Source organism: Dendropsophus ebraccatus, chromosome 10 (assembly GCF_027789765.1).
Source record: "Dendropsophus ebraccatus isolate aDenEbr1 chromosome 10, aDenEbr1.pat, whole genome shotgun sequence".
Classification (NCBI taxonomy): Eukaryota; Metazoa; Chordata; class Amphibia; order Anura; family Hylidae; genus Dendropsophus; species Dendropsophus ebraccatus.
The window spans coordinates 44,172,634-44,189,739 of NC_091463.1; the positions used below are offsets into that span (position 1 = coordinate 44,172,634).

Below are 17,106 nucleotides of genomic sequence, written 5' to 3' on the forward strand. Positions count from 1 at the left end.
GGCATACGTGGGGGCCACATTGGACCCCATGGCGGTCCCCCGACGCTGCAAGAAAAAATCATCACCAAAAGCAAAATAATTGTTACGCAAGATGAACTCCAACAGCGTCAGGAGGAGGTCAGCACATTCAGGAGACACGTCCGAGCCGGCCAATTTTTTTCTTCACCGCATTCAAGCCTCTATCATGAGAAATAGAAGTATATAATGAAACAACGTGAAAAGACGCCAAAATGCATGTGTCAGTCAATGTTACATCAGAAATTTTAGTAAGGAAGTCAGAGGTATCCTTTACATAGGACTGTGCCTCCATGGCAAAAGGGCGTAACACTCGATCCAAAAAGATCGAGGTATTTGAGAAGATAGAGCCGCGACCCGATATAATCAGGCGTCCGGGAGGAGAGGTAAGGCTCTTATGGATTTTGGGTAGGGTATATATCACAGGAACAATGGGATAATCTAAAAATCAAAAAATCAGCCAGTTTTTCATCTAGCAACCCGGCCTCCTTGGCATGTGACACCAAACCCACCAGTTCCTTCTGGAAAATAGCCGTGGGATTATTGGATAGTTTTACATATACATCCTCATCATACACCTGTCTATAGATCTCATTTTTTTATGTATCTGTGTCCATCACTACTAAAGCCCCGCCTTTATCGGCGGGCTTTATAGTGATCCGTGTGTCTCTAGCTAGATTGTCCAATATAGCCTTCTCACTCCCAGTAAGATTGTGACTTCTACTACCTCTCTGTTCAGTCTGTCTTAGGGCCTCAATCTCCCTCTGTACAATTTGTATGTAGGCATCAACACAAGAATTATGTACAGGTGGCTGAAATGTGCTAGCAACAGATAAACCATAATCTTTTAAACAGAACATATCAGTTGTTACTTCATTATTTCTATTGGAGGTATTACTCTCCGAGAAAAACACCTTCTATTTCAGTTTTCTAAAAAAACTATGGAGGTCAAGGTCTAATCTAAACCAATCTACATTCGTAATCGGACAAAAAGACAGTCCCTTCGCCAAAACATTAATCTGTTCATCTGTAAGTGTCAGAGATGAGATATTTAACACCAAATCCTGGTTATTCATTAGTCCTGATTGCGTTTCTGTCCCTTCCGCGTGGTTACTTTGTTGTCCTTTGCGTCTTTTCCAGTGCTTTCGCCCCCCCCCCCCGGCGTGTCCTTTTTTTTGGCCGGCAGGGTGTACTTTGTATTAAAAAGCCCCCGTATTAGTCACTTGTGAGCTTTGAGGTACCTCTTCAGCAGAGTCTCCTGAGGTGAAGCTGAAATTGTCCCTCCATTGTTTGAAATTACGTCCACGTGGTCCACGACGACCTTTGCCTCTTCGTCCCATTGCCTGTGAAGAGTCAACTGTATACTGCCAATCATAAATATGTCCATTTGTATAGTCATCCAAGTCTCTAAACCATTTAACCTTCTTCGTTTCATCTATCTCTTTAGTATATTCGTTAAGATTCAATTCAACTTTAGAGGATAGTTGTATCCAATCATCCCCAACAACTGTAGATTTTAACTGGGTTTCTAAGTCCATTATCTTTCTCTTGCTAGAGTCTGCCTCTATCTCCAGATATTCCACATTCAACAACATCAGGTCATATGAGAATTTGTTGCACATTTGTTCAAACTTAGAACAGAATGGTTTATTATTAGGTAACAGAGTTGGTCTTACGTGTGCTCTCAGTCCACGTGGTATCCTCTTGGCCCTACAATACTCTGTAAGCGTAGTCAGATGTAACTCCATAGATGTAAGATGACGTTTCTCTCCTTCCCATTTCCTTCTCAAAATATCCACTGTATGGGGTTTTAAGGGATGTGCTGTCCGGTTTTCTCCCATCCAGGATGCGCCTAGCATCCTCGTCTGTATAAAAGAAAGTGCCAGAGGAACTGGACCCGCCTGCGTCCAGAGAATTCATCTTGTAATAATAAAAAACTATTTCAGGGTGCAAATTGGTTTGGGCTATAAATACCAAAAATCAAAAAAATGTACCATAGCACTCCTACAGGTTTTTTAAACCCAAAATAAGTATAAAAAAGTCTCTCTATGGATTTGGATGAAGCAGAGTTACCACTCCTGTAGCCCAGCAGAATAGAAAGTCCATGCAAAGTTGTAAAGGTAACAGCATCCAGGCGTTGTAAGGTGCAAAAATAAAGTGCTTTATTCCCTCATGGCAATAACATAGCAGCGACGTTTCGACCTGTATGGTCTTTCTCAAGCTGATACAATATACACATGAACAAAGTATATATACATCATACAGCCAATGGTATGTCAGTACTGCATTTTTCAACCATCAATCAATTATATTTATTAACCCTCCACACCACACAAAATATCACTGTGAATGTGAACTTACATAATAAAAGTCACAGACATCCCCGGGACTTGCTTCCAGCCGACCCACGGTATAGCTATATCACGCGTGCATCGGCGTTCTGCCGGTGCTACTGCGCATGTCAGGGATCAAACCAATCACAAGCGGCAGGTGACCATAGCCATGACACCCGCAACGCTAACAATATCATGGACAGGCATCGGCATGACAGCAAAACAAGAAAAAATAAAAAACAAAAAAAAATTCCAAGTCCATGTGCACTAGATGTTCGATCTTCTTAAATGCTTATAACTCGCTTATAACTCGCTGTATGATGTATATATACTTTGTTCATGTGTATATTGTATCAGCTTGAGAAAGACCGTACAGGTCGAAACGTCGCTGCTATGTTATTGCCATGAGGGAATAAAGCACTTTATTTTTCCACCTTACAACGCCTGGATGCTGTTACCTTTACAACTTTGCATGGACTTTCTATCCTGCTGGGCTACAGGAGTGGTAACTCTGCTTCATCCAAATCCATAGAGAGACTTTTTATACTTATTTTGGGTTTGGAAAACCTGTAGGAGTGCTATGGTACATTTTTTTGATTTTTGGTATCATATTGGTGTAAGAGAAAAATTTTGACTGTTTTTTATAATTTTTTTTTCCTAATATATACTTTTAAAAAAATTGCAATCCAGGTGTTTTTTTCCACTTTTCATTTACGCAGTTCACCGTGTTCACATTATTGTTATAGTTCAATAGATCAGAAAATTCTGCACGCTACGATATGTAATGTTTCTTTTTTTTGTATAATAGTAAAAGGGGTAATATAAATCTTTATTGGGGCATTTGTTAGGGTTTAAAAAAACATGTTTTAAATTTTTTTTTTTTACATATAAAGTCCTTAGGGGACTTATATATGCAATGCTCTGATTGCATATACCAGTGTTTTTCAACCAGTGTGCCGTGACACATGGTCGGGTGTGCCGCGGGCGCTGTCCCCCTCACCTACTGGCCCGAACATCCCCAGGTTTCTCTCCCCTCTCATCCCCATCCCTGCTCACCTTCCCTGAGATGCTCGCCGCGGGTGCCGTCCCCCTCACCTACTACCGGACGCGCTCCTCCAATCAGGGGAGACTGGGAGCGTGGTGCGCTGCGGCGGGCCGTAGCGCACATGTTGATTGGATGCGTGCATCCCGGCCCGCCGCAGCGCACCACGCTCCCGGTCTCCCCTGATTGGAGGAGCGCGTCCGGTAGTAGGTGAGGGGGACGGCACCCGCGGCGAGCATCTCAGGGAAGGTGAGCAGGGATGGGGATGAAACGGGAGAGAAGCAGAGGGGAGAGAAACCTGGGGATGGGGGAGAAGCAGGGGGATGAGAAACCTGGGGATGAGAAACCTGGGGATGGGGGAGAAGCAGGGGGATGAGAAACCTGGGGATGGGGGAGAAGCAGGGGGATGAGAAACCTGGGGATGGGGGAGAAGCAGTGGGAGAGAAACCTGGGGATGGGGAGAAGCAGAGCGGAGAGAAACCTGGGGTGGGGGAGAAGCAGGGGGATGAGAAACCTGGGGATGGGGGAGAAGCAGGGGGATGAGAAACCTGGGGATGGGGGAGAAGCAGGGGGATGAGAAACCTGGGGATGGGGGAGAAGCAGGGGGATGAGAAACCTGGGGATGGGGGAGAAGCAGGGGGATGGGGGAGAAGCAGGGGGAGAGAAACATGGGGATGCGGGAGAGAAACAGTGGAGAGAAGCAGGGGGGAGAGAAGTTTGGTGGAGAGAAGCAGGGGGAGAGAAGTATGGTGGAGAGAAGTAGGGGGGAGAAGTATGGTGGAGAGAAGCACAGTGGGGTAGAAGTATGGGAGGATAAGTATAGGGGAGAGAAGCAGGGGGGGAGAAGTATGGGAGAATAAGTATGGGGGAGAGAAGCAGGGGAGGAGAAGTATGTGGGAGAGAAGCAGGGGATAATGTAATACTCTTCTATTTTAGTGTGTGGCTGCGCACACTATCTCAGCAGTGATGGAGAAGTATTTGAGAATGGAAAAGGCAAATGCCGAACAGGACCCTGGACACAATTCTAACCCAGATGAAGGCCCTAGTATGAGAGGTCAACAAAAGAAAAAAGACAAGATGGTGAGCTCAAGGAAATACAGTGAAAGCTATCTTTCATTTGGATTTACTTTCACTGGGGATGCGACAGCACCAACACCACTGTGCTTGGTGTGTGGTGAGAAGCTATCCAATAGCGCCATGGTGCCAAGCAAGCTTAAACGCCATCTCCAAACGAAACACCCTTCCGTTCAAAACAAGCCGATGGAGTATTTTGTACGCTTACATACAAACAATGAGAAAGCGGCAACTTTTTTGAGAAAAAGCACAAAGGTAAATGAGAAAGCCCTCAAAGCTAGCTACCTTGTTGCTGAACTCATAGCTAAATCAAAAAAGTCCCACACTGTGGCAGAAACATTAATACTGCCAGCTTGTAAAGCTATTGTAAATCAGATGCTTGGCCCTGACGCAGCCAAAGAGATAGCTAAAGTGCCTCTCTCTGATAACACAATTGCCAGACGGATTGATGACATGTCTGCGGACATTGAAACAGTTGTTTTGGAAAAAGTGTGCATTAGTAAGAAATTTGCCTTGCAACTTGATGAGTCAACGGATATCAGTGGACATTGTCAGCTGTTGGCCAATGTGCGTTTTGTGGATGGAGAAGCCATTAGAGAAAACTTCCTATTTTGCAAGGTACTGCCAGAAAAATCAACAGGAGAGGTAATATTCCAGGTCACATCAGAATATCTTGATAAAAGTGGGCTTACATGGGAAAACTGCACAGGTGTCTGTACTGATGGAGCCGCAGCCATGGTCGGGCGCATCAAAGGCTTTGTAAGTAGGGTTAAAGAAAGAAACCCAGATGTTCTTGTTACCCACTGTTTCTTGCACCGTGAGGCCCTCATTGCAAAGACCTTACCAGCAGATCTAGCTCCTGTGTTGGATGAAGTTGTGCGCATAGTGAACTTTGTGAAGACGCGACCTTTGAGATGTCGCTTATTTGCGTCTTTGTGTACAGAAATGGGAGCGGAACATAAAATCTTATTGCTCCACACGGAGGTCAGGTGGCTGTCACGCGGCAAAGTGCTGGCCCGTGTGTATGAGTTGCGAGAGGAACTTAAAATATTTCTGACAAACGAGAGGTCCGATTATTCAAAGCTGCTTGCAAGTGATGAGTGGTGTGCAAAGCTGGCATACCTGGCTGATATATTTCAACATCTGAATGAACTAAACACACGGATGCAAGGCCGAAATGAAAACCTGCTTACAAGCACTGATAAAATGAACGGATTCCGTTTAAAGGTTCAGCTCTGGCAGCAACATGTGCAGGGTAGCAACCTTCAGATGTTCCCGCTCACCGAGAATCAGCATGGTGTAAACACTGCTGCAATGTGCGAGGTGATTGGCAGACATTTGAAAACTCTTGAGGAGAAGTTATTGTTTTATTTCTCTTCAGCCTTCACAGAATGCCTTGACTGGGTTAGGTACCCATACAGCTCATTATCCGTTGCTGGAAAGGACATGACTTTAAAGGAGCAAGAGGAACTCATTGAACTGAAGCAAGATCGTGGTTTAAAGCTAAAGCTTGCTGATCTTCCTTTGGACAGTTTTTGGTTATCTGTTACCAAGGAGTTCCCCATTCTGGCCAACAAAGCTATTTTGACATTGCTCCCATTTTCAACCACATATCTATGTGAGCTGGGCTTCTCAAGCTTGACTGCGATAAAAACTAAAAACAGGGAGAGACTGAGAACTGTTGAGGAAGAGCTTCGTGTGTCTTTCCACCATTCCTGCCAGGATATCCCTTTTGTGTTTATCGAAACAGGCCCAGGTTTCACACTGAGTGAGTATAAATACATTTAGAATCTATATTATTAACTATATGTATAATATGTACTGTTTTAGTGTCATTTTGTGCCATTTTGGTTGGTGGTGTGCCCCGGGATTTTTTAAGTATAAAAAGTGTGCCGCGGCTCAAAAAAGGTTGAAAATCACTGGCATATACCGATGAATGCTATGTTATGCCATAGCATAGCATTCATCAATATTATCGGCAATCTGGGTATAGCCATGCTGCAGGATTGCGGCAGCCTGTCATTCCGGGTCTGAGGGCTGTAATGTGTACAGGGCCAATCACATTGAAACGGCCCTGCACACATTAAAACCCCTTCACAGCCAGGAACGTTTATATGTGTTCCTGCTGCACAGGGTATGTGCAGCAGGAACGTATATAGCCGTATGGCTGACGTGAAGGGATTAAAGGCACTCTGTCACCTCCAAAACACCTGCTAAAATTAAGTTAGCAGTAGATTATACATCAGTAGAGTATACAACGCTGATTCTATATCAACATTTTTTTTATTTTTACGCAGGGGCATCGCTAGGCATAAATGTCCAGGGCCCTGGACATTTATAGGCTAAACAAAAGTTTAACCAGCTTGAGAAAAAAAAAAAACCTTTAACTTACCTGTCACCCGCTGCTCAGCATCTCCTCTTTAGGCAGTTAGCATTCTCCTGGCATCTCACGGTGCAGGCAGCATGGTACAGAGACACTGCAGGCACACACAGAGAGAAATGACAGAGAGGTTGCAGGGACAGGGACATCCGGCTCAGACAGTGTCTCTGTATAACGCTGCCTGCACCAGGAGATGACAGCAGAATGTACACTGCTGCTGTCCATACCTGCTGGGGACAGGTGGGTCAAAGTTTTTTTTGTTTTTCCGATGGGGACCCAGCATATTGCCAGGGAAGGGCCTTTGGAGGGGAGGGGAGGAGGTTGTTTTTGAGAATCAAACTATATGGGTACACAGGAGGGGGCCATTTAAATAGAGGGGGAATAGGGGAACTACACAGGAGGGGGGCAGATATAATAGTGGAACTGCACAGGAGGGGGCCATCAACAATAGTAGGACTACACAAGAGGGGGCCTACTATAAAAGGGGACTGCATAGGAGGGGCCATCTATAATAAGGGGGTTACACAGGAGTGGGCCATCTATAATAAAGGGACTACACAGGGGGCTAGGAGACCTAAAGAGGGGGCAATCTACTATATAGGGGAGGCACAAGGGGCGCACTGATATGAACAAGCTCATTGCTCTAGAGTCCTGCATCAGTGTGCCTGTGCACTAGGGGAGGGCAGGTTGGAATGACAGCCCGTGGCCCAGGGTACATAATATGCCACTGACATAGGACAGTATTGGGAGGCATTACTTTTTATATGGAGCACTATTGGGAAATTAACTGCTACCAGTACTGCTATGGTACTGAGTACCATTGACTTCTATATATAGTGCGCCCCTGCTGGACACTCCTTTGGAATTACAATGGTTGTGTGTATGTAATGTAATGTTATGTACTGTACTTTGCGATTGAATACATTTATGGAATACTTTGGGGAGCAAGTGTCCTTGCTGCCCAAAGTATCCCATAAATGTATTCAATAAATACATTTGCAGGGCACCGAGCAGGGAGGGAGAAAAGTGCCATCTACCTCCCCCCTCCCTGCTCGGTGCTGGGCACATATACAAAGTGATACTCCCCCATTATCTGCAGATAATGGGGGAGTAGTACCTGTGCTATCTATCCCCGCCCGCAGCGCCGCTCACAGCTGTCTTTTCCCATTCTGTCTGCAGCAGCTATGGTGAGCGCAATACCTCATCCAGACTTGTGCTGTTTGGGGGCGGCCTTCTCCGCCGGCGGTGCTGGCCGGGTTCTGGTGTGGTGTTTTGGGGTCTGGTCCTGTGGCATGGGGGCCGCAGGGCCGTCCCATGGCCCCCGTTCCCTGACTGTGCGCGCCTGCTGGGTTGGTGGCCACTGACTGGCACGGTGTGGACTTAGTGTAGGGACCCATGTGTATCAGATACCTGCACAATGGTACATGGGGCAGTATGGTTTGATCAATGCATACACAAAATTCTGATGTTTTTTATTTAGCCTAGGGACACTAGTATCAGCCATAGGTGTGAGGTGCAGCGCTCTTTTTCTTCCCTGAACCGTTCACACAAAGTTTCTTCTGCTTCGTTTAAAATGATGGACGTCATTTAACAGACTAGGCTCCCCTAGGTGCAATGACGGCTGTTAGTATATTATTCTAGTTTGGGGTTACTAATTGGCCCTTGGATGTGTCGTAATTGAAAAGTTCATTGAATTTAATAGTAAAAACGGTGACAAAAGAAAAACTGTGTGTGAACTACTAATAAAAAAGGTCTGCTGTTTGCAAAAGACGTCCAAAAATAATGATCATGTTCATTGGACGTCCGTCTTTATATTGACTTCTGGCAAAAGCCGATGCCTTTTCTCTATTTTTGACGTTGTGTGAACATAGCCAGAGTGTGATATTGCCTCCAGAACCCTAGCTTCTCCTAGCTGCAGTTATAAGGCACACGTTAGAAAATGCATGTCTCAAATTATTATAGTGCTTGAAAAAGCACTATATTGTAATCCGTATTCTTCTTCTTCCAGCTATTCTTCTGCGCGTAATACAGCCCAAATCGCTTTGCGCACAGACTCTGTTTCGAAGCCCTCGGCGGTGACATGTGTGCTATTTTTCGTTTCGATCGGACTTGAAGTTTTTAAGATATTTACGTTTAAAGACCCCAAATTTCCCATAGAAAATAATGGCCCATTGGAAATAATGGCCACACTCTAAATGCTGACAGCCAATCACAGCACATATGCAAATAGCTGAAATACAGCAGAGTAGCAGAGCTAAAGCAGCCATGTAGCAGGGGCAGTACCCAAGGCGCTCTTAAAGGGACGGTATCCAAGCAGCTCCTAAAGGAACCCAAGTTGCTCTAAAAGGGACAGAACCCAAGCCGCTCTTAAAGGGACCCGTGTCGCTCTGAAAAGGGACGGGACCCAGGGTTAAAGTTTCTCTTAAAAGGAAGTCACTGGTAATGAGGCGCTCTTTTCAAGGACTATGTATTTCCCTGGAAATGCAAAACTAGCTCAAAATGACATTTACGAAGTTTATTAGCCTTTTTGGCGTTTCACAGAAATTAAAGCAACGAAGGGGCAGAATTTAGTTGTTTTAGTTATTCAATTTTAACCCATATAGCACAACAGGTGTTGACAGGGAAATGCATTTATTTCCTCTAAATGAGGCCCTACATGACACAGGTCACAGACATGAAGAAGCACCTAGGGGATTTAGGGGCCTTCATTTAATTGGGATATTTTGCATGCAATGTTCACATTTGCATATGCCTTAGAGTGCCAAAATTTTTGCACTTTGATCACCTTTTTTAGGCTGGAAACACAGCAGTTTTTCAGAAAACTCCCAGAAGTGGATTCAAATCGGATGGAAAATATAAAGGGAGGACTGGTACTTGTTTTTTATGTTGGATCCTCTTCTGATTTTGGTACAAAAACTGCAGTGACAGTTTAAAAATAAATAAATGTTCTCAATGTATTTTTTTTTTTTAATTTATATTTATTTATGAAAAATTTCATGATTATACCAGATACATAATAGCATTTCAGCAGCGAAGCTGCCTAATCAAACAACAACAATAGTTAATATCCCCTGCGCATAAACAATACTTTAATACTTAACCCCCCCTGGACTAGAAAAAAGAAAAGAAGAAAAAAAAAAAAAGAAAAATTTATTAAATATACTATCCCTCCTGAGCCCATTTTCCCCAAAAGCACTGGAATTTATAAATACCCTTTTTCTTCTTTAAATACCAAACTCTTTCGTAGGACATGATTTTGTTAACCACATTAACCCATTCTTGGGCAGAAGGAGGGGTTACTGATATCCAATTTCTTAAAATGACCAACCTAGCGTAAAACAGCGCCCTTATAATAAGCTTCTCATATTTCATGATACCACTAGAGTCCCCCAGGATTAGAGTAAGCGGGTCTCTGGGAATCTTATAGTGAAGCCTACTATCAAGTAAATCACAGACGTCCCTCCAGTACTCCCCAATACTTTGACAAGACCAAAGCAGGTGCAAAATATCCACATCTTCCAAATTACACTTGGGACATTGAGCTTTTTCTGAAATACCCATTCTACCCCATTGTCTGGGGGAATAATAAACACAATGTAACAATTTAAACTGGATAAATTTATGGGCTTCACTAAGGGATACCCTATTTAGATTCCCAAGGATTCGCTCACGCCCCTCCTCACCTATATCTCCCAAGAAGCTGCTCCACCTGGACCAACATTTGTCTGTAGCTTTGCAGGGAACCTCCATAATCAGGGTTTTATATATATATGAAAGGGACTTCTTGCATGCCGGATCAGCAACCAATCTATTAAACAAAACCGAACTACAGATTTTAAAACCCTGTGCCTCCCCCGAGTGAATTTTAGCAAATTCTAATTGTTTATAAAAAAACCAGTGAGAAGAATCCAAACCATATACCTCCTTAAGTACCTGAAACTTAATAAGTGATCCATTTTCACATATCTGCCCAATCCGTGTAATGCCTTTCCCTATCCAAAATGCCAAACTAGGGATATTAGAAAAATAGTGCAAAAAAGAATTATTCCAAATAGGAGTGAGTGCTCCCCACTATCCCACATATATCTTTAATGTATACCCAAACTTTATTAATAAGCAAACAAAACTGAATCCTTTTAAAAATTCCTTCCAACAAATTTCCAGACTCCAACAACTCAAACCAATTATCGTGTTTACTCAAGGACAATAATTGTGCAAACACCTCAAAATTAATCCCTCTAAGAATACGTGAAAAATGTGCAGCAACAAAGTAAAGTCGAAGATTCGGCATGCCGAAGCCACCCCTACTACTTGGAGCGGCAAAGGCCGAATACTTCAGCCTAACCCTCTTCCTTCCCCATATAAGACTCCCAAGCTTCACTTCGATCCGACGGATCCAGGCGTTGCTAATCCAAATTGGAGCAGCCCCGAAGAAGAACAACAGCTGAGGTAATACTACCAATTTTATAATTGCAGCTCTATCTACCATAGCGAGCGGAAGCCTGGTCCAGATTTTGATACGTTTGTCTAAATTCCGCTCAAAGGGGAACAAGTTGACAGGCCCATACTTCCCTGGATCTCTAGTGATAAGCACCCCTAGGTACTCTAGTGCATCAGATTTTTTAAGAATCCTGACTTTCCCTATAGGGTCTACTATTTCTTCATCTAATGGGAACAAGCAAGACTTCCCCCAATTTATCTCCAAGCCTGAAAAGCGTCCATACTCCTCCAGCGCGGAGACAAAACCCGGAAGAGCTCTCACCGGCTCTCTCATAAACAGCAGAACGTCATCCGCATAAAGTAGGATTTTACTCGACTCACCACAAAGGCCAAAGCCCTGGAATTCCGCATGTCACCTTACCCATTCCGCCAGAGGCTCCATATGAACTGCAAATAATAAAGGGGAGAGAGGACACCCTTGACGGGTTCCTCTAGACAAACTGAAAGAACGGGAAAGAGAGCCATTAATAATCAGTCTAGCCGTGGGGTCGGAGTACAGCAACTTCACCCAGTCTAAAAAGGAACTGCTAACATCCATTTTTTCAAGAACTGCCCAGAGAAAACCCCACTCCACCCTGTCAAACGCCTTAGTAGCGTCAAGTGACAGGATGGAGCGGGGCCCGGGACCGTCCGACTGAATGGCGGCAAATACCTTTAAGATGTTATCATGAACTGTTTTGTGCGGCATAAAGCCTCCCTGTTCTTCCCCAATAATGCTGGTAATAATGGAGTTTAACCTCCGGGCCAGAATTTTAGCTAATAATTTGACGTCAGTATTTAGGAGAGATATTGGGCGGTAAGATGATATCTCAGCAGGATCCTTTCCCTTCTTTTTAATTAATACTATATGAGCTTCTCTCATAGACTGAGGTAGCCTCCCTCCCTTCAAGGATTCAATTGAAAACGTCCAGGAGAATGGGCAAGACGACACCAGAAAAGTCCCTATAAAACTGTAGCGGCAGTCCATCCGAACCAGGGGAGGAATTGCCTACAAAAGAGCCGAGCGCATCACCGACCTCTGCCAGGGTAATATCTCCGCACAGAGCCTCCTTCTGCTCCAAGGACAAAACTGGTAAATCCAGCCTGCTCAAAAATAATGATTGCTCCTCAATATTAGAGGAGGCCTCCGACTGGTAAAGTTTGGAAAAAAAGGAGACAATCTCATCCTCAATCTCCAAATCAGTATTTACCATTGCCCCTCCCTGCGTTTTCAGTGCTCGGATGGGGGTCTTCTCTAAATTACCCTTGAGAATATTTGCAAGGATCTTGTTGGGTTTACCCCCTGCCCTGAAAAAAATTTTTATGTTGGGCTTTTTCTCTCAAAAAAGTCTCATAATTCTTTTGGGCAGACTGTAAAGCCAACCAAGACTCCTGTGAGTCATTTTGTTCATACAGCAATTTTTTAGTCTCTACCTCCTCCAGCGCAACCTGTTCCTTTTTTCTAAAATCTCTTTTCTTAACCAGAATATCCCTAAAGAAAATACCTCTCATATATGCTTTCATCGCATCCCAGGCAATTATAACCGGAGTAGATGATTTATTGACAGACCAAAACCATGATATTTCACTACAGAACTCTTCATTCTTATTAAGAACACTAAACCAGTGTGGGTTCATCCGAAAAGGACTGCAAGCCCTTGGATTAGCACTAAGTTCAACCTCCAACAAAATCGGAGAATGATCCGACACTGACCTAGGTTCCAATTTGATTTTCTTTATAAAAGGTACAGAGTTCTCCTCACAAATAACCAGGTCTATCCTGGAGGCCGCTTGATGGGAAGTACTGAAACAGGTAAAGCCCGTAACCACGGGGTACAGCCTGCGCCATGCGTCGACCCAACCCGCCTCGGAGCAAAATCTCCTGAGAGGGGTAGGGCCAAGGCCCCAACCGGTCGACCGCCCTCTGCGGTCCCTCTGAGAGTCCCAGACACAATTATAATCCCCCATTGAGTAGAGGGCCGTATATTCCTTGTTATTCGCAAACCCAACCAATGCTTCCAGTACCGCCGTTCTAAACGGAGGAGCGATATAAATAAAAGCCAGAATCACCGCCACCCCGTTTAGCTTGCCATAGAGAAAAATATAACGGCCCTCAGAGTCAATTTTCTTACAATTCAGCTCAAAATCAATCGTTTTGTGAATGTAGACTGAAACGCCAGAGGAAAAGGAGGACAGGGTGGAGTGAAATTCGTATTTAGCCCATCTTTTACTAATAACTTCCACATCCTTCGATACATGAGTCTCTATCAGGGCGACTATTGCTGGTAAATGCCTTGTAATTACTCCCCAAATTGCATACTTCTTTACCCTGTCAGCCATTCCCCTGACGTTCCATGTCAAAATTCTAACCGGAGCCATCTAGATACAAAGAGAGGAGAGAGAGAAAAAAAAAAAAAAAACCCAAGACCATTCTGTCCAGGTCCCTCCCCCCCAAACCCCCCCGCTGTTGACAACAGTAGCAGCAACTCATCCTACACCTATACCAACCCATCCATCCCCCCCTCCCCCCCCACATTCCCCTCCAATACATCACTTCAAAAACACATCAATATTAAATTAAATCCGGACCGGAGTTACCACGTAACCTAACACTCGATGCCCTCTGCCTCTATCCACCTCCACAGAGGAGGCGAAGAAGTGAACAGAGTTCTTATACACCACCCGAAGCCGAGCTGGAAATAACAAAGAAAAAGGGAGACCAGCCTTAGATAGCCGTTTTTTAACCTCTCTAAAAGAGGCTCTCTTAACCTGCGTTCCCCTAGAAAAATCAGGATAGAAAGAAATTTTAGCATCGTTCCAAAAAATATCCCCTTTTGTTCTAGCCAGCTTCAGGAGAGCGTCTCTGTCCGATGAACAAAGGACCTTAATCAGCAAAGTTCGAGGGGGCGCCCCAGGGATAGGTTTTTTCCCAGGGATCCTGTGAGCTCGCTCTAAACCAAACAGGGGAGAGAAGGAATCTGTGACAAAAAACCACCGGGGATTGACCCTCCTCCCCCTCCGGCAGTCCAACAATACGTAGGTTGGACCTGCGAGAGCGGTCCTCCAAGTCGGTCAACTTGTCTTTCAACCCTGAATTATCTTTTTTTAACAAGTTCATCTCCTTTTGAACCAAAGCCATAGAGCTTTCAAGGGGTGAGATTTGTTTTTCCATTACTCCCATTTTATCACGGATGTTAGAGAGGTCCTGCCGGACCAGCATTATGTCAGATGAAACCATCCCCACTTGAGTAGTTAGGAGAGATATAGCTTGACTGCATTTGGATATCTCTGATAAAATCTCTTTCAGAACTCCTGGATCGACCCCTCCTCCAAACCCCGTCTCTCCCCCGGGAATTTCAGAATGTACAACAGAAACTTCCCCGGCGGACGTATTAAGAGATGAGTCCAGCTTTTTAAACCCCGGGGATTTCAAATATTTCCCAATCTTGGGGGGTGAGATAGACTCTTTAGCCGCAGTCCCCTTGCCTGCTTTCTTACTCTGGGATTTGGTAGCCATGGGGAAGGAAGACCAGGAGTATTCAACTTATCAGCTCGCATATAGTTTTATATTTCCCAAATGTTCCAGGGGTGCCGGGAAGGAACCCCTCGGGCTTCAATCCTGGCCACGGATAAACTTGCCAGTTCCCCAGGAAGCAATTTATGGCAAAATGGGAATCAAGATGCAGCCACAAGACAACGCTCCGTCCTCTCAGCAAAGGGCAACCTTAGTTGTAGAACACAGGGGTCAGCAGGAGGCAAGGAAGCGAAGAGAGAGCTCCAGGAGCCGCACATACCACGGCAGATCCATCACCTTGCAGACGCAGGCAGAGCGTGCAGCCCATCCACCGCTCTCATAGGCTCCTGGGAGTCAGCTGACAGAATCCTCGGCCGCGTCACCACACGTGACCGCCGGCCGGCTCCGAAGTCACGAATGCCCCCGATAGGAGCCGAACCGGCGCCGGAGACATCCCTGGCCGGGCCCCGTCCAGAGAGGGCCATCCCGGAGCACGAACCCACCGCACCTCACTGGGGTCCGGGGCGCAGCTCCCGCGAGCCGGCCGCACGATCAAGGACGCATGGAGGGGAGAGGTAGGAGGCGGGGAGGAGGAGGAGCGGTACGGCACCTACGTCATGCCGCCGGCGACCCCTCTCCGTATATTGTTGTTTGGTTCTCGATGTATTTCATTTACATTGTGGTGTTATATAGGGAACTGAAAAAAAACCCCAGAAATTGGCAGCACTCCTATGCCTCTGTTTACACTGTGCAACAGCAACCTACAGGTGCAATTGTTGACTGTACATAGCCCCCGGTGTGCACACAATAAAAACCTGCTGTATAGATATTAAAAAAATGAGGATCTTAGCCAACTGTTTGCTCAGAGTGTACCATGTCACCATGTTAAGGTGTCCCCAGAAACTTGGTCCTAGTCTAGCATTCTCACCCTAGCAATTGCCTCTCCTGGGCTGAACAAGCCTACAACTGGGCAGATAGGAGCCAAATCTCTGTTCATAGCACCCTTGGGACATGGGTGGAGTGCAAGAAAACAAGAGGTAGCCACACCCTCCACATGCAACAGGAAAAAAAATGAAATTGGCAGCACTCCAATGCATCTGTTCACATTGCAGGTTGCACGCCACATGTGCCTGAAGTACAGGCAAAAGCAAAAACAAAACAAAAAGTACAACAACAGTATCCTATCTACCCAGTTTGTAGGCTTATTGTTAGCCCAGGAGAGGCCATTGCTAGTGTGAGAACGCTAGAATAGGACCATGTCTCTGAGGACACCTTAATGGGGTGACATGAAACACTGTTTGATCAAATGGTTTGCTAACATCCTCATTGTTTGTTTATTATCTATAGAGCTGGTTTTTATCATGTGTATGCCGAGGAGAGTATGAACGGTAAGTTGTTGCATGTAAGTTGCAGTTGTACTTTCTTATATAGACGACTGACTGGACACAAGGGAAGACCATCTGAGGTTAGTTGGGGGAAAGATCAGAAGCAACATAAGAAAATATTTTACTGAAAGTGGTAGATGCTTGGAACAAACTTCCAAGCAGAAATCTACAGTAACTGAATGTATACAGGATAAATACATATTTTTCCCAGGTGTAAGATAATAATAATAAAAGGAAATAAGCAGACTACATGCACCAGGTGGTATTTTTCTGTCTTTAATCCTCCATGTTTTTAATTACATGTTCATTTTAATCTGAAGATCTGCACAATTACTGGGATAACTCATTTATGTACTTTTATTATTTATTACATTTATTCTATTAAAATAATTGTGCATCACTAGGTTCTGAGGGCTGTATTTTTTTATTTTTCTTAAAAGTTGAGTAAAGACTTCAAACTTCTCAAACTTTTGTGAGAAGAGTTGACTTTTGTGGTTGTGGTTCTATTTTGGATACATGTGTCTCTTAAATAAATAAATAAAAACTAAGGGTGCCTTCACACCTACCGGATCCGCAGCAGTTCCGGAGCGGATTTGACTAAATGAATGAACACAGCATTAAATCCGCACTGTAAAATCCGCTGCGGATACGGTGTGTGTAAAAGCACCCTTAGAGAGGCTGGATTAACAAAAACCAGACTTTTGTTTTTTGTTTTTATGAAGTTCACTATGCTGGCTATACAATGTGAGTTTTATTGGCCAGGATGTTACAGACATGGCAATACCAAATATGTATTAGCATCTGTGATAGACATTACAAATAATTACACGGTCTTTGTAAGGGAGCGTTTACACAGAGATTTATCTGACAGATTTTTGAAGCCA

The 17,106-nt window shown here is 44.5% G+C and overlaps 1 protein-coding gene across 1 annotated transcript; it reads left to right on the forward strand.

Annotated features, from left to right (window-relative positions):
• Positions 1 to 4,374: 4,374 nt before the first annotated feature.
• LOC138766401 (zinc finger BED domain-containing protein 5-like) lies at positions 4,375 to 11,643 on the forward strand. The gene is made up of 2 exons (XM_069943984.1): positions 4,375 to 6,232; positions 11,492 to 11,643. The coding sequence occupies exons 1-2, from the start codon at positions 4,375 to 4,377 to the stop codon at positions 11,641 to 11,643; spliced, it is 2,010 nt and encodes a 669-aa protein (XP_069800085.1).
• The last annotated feature ends 5,463 nt before the right edge of the window (positions 11,644 to 17,106 follow it).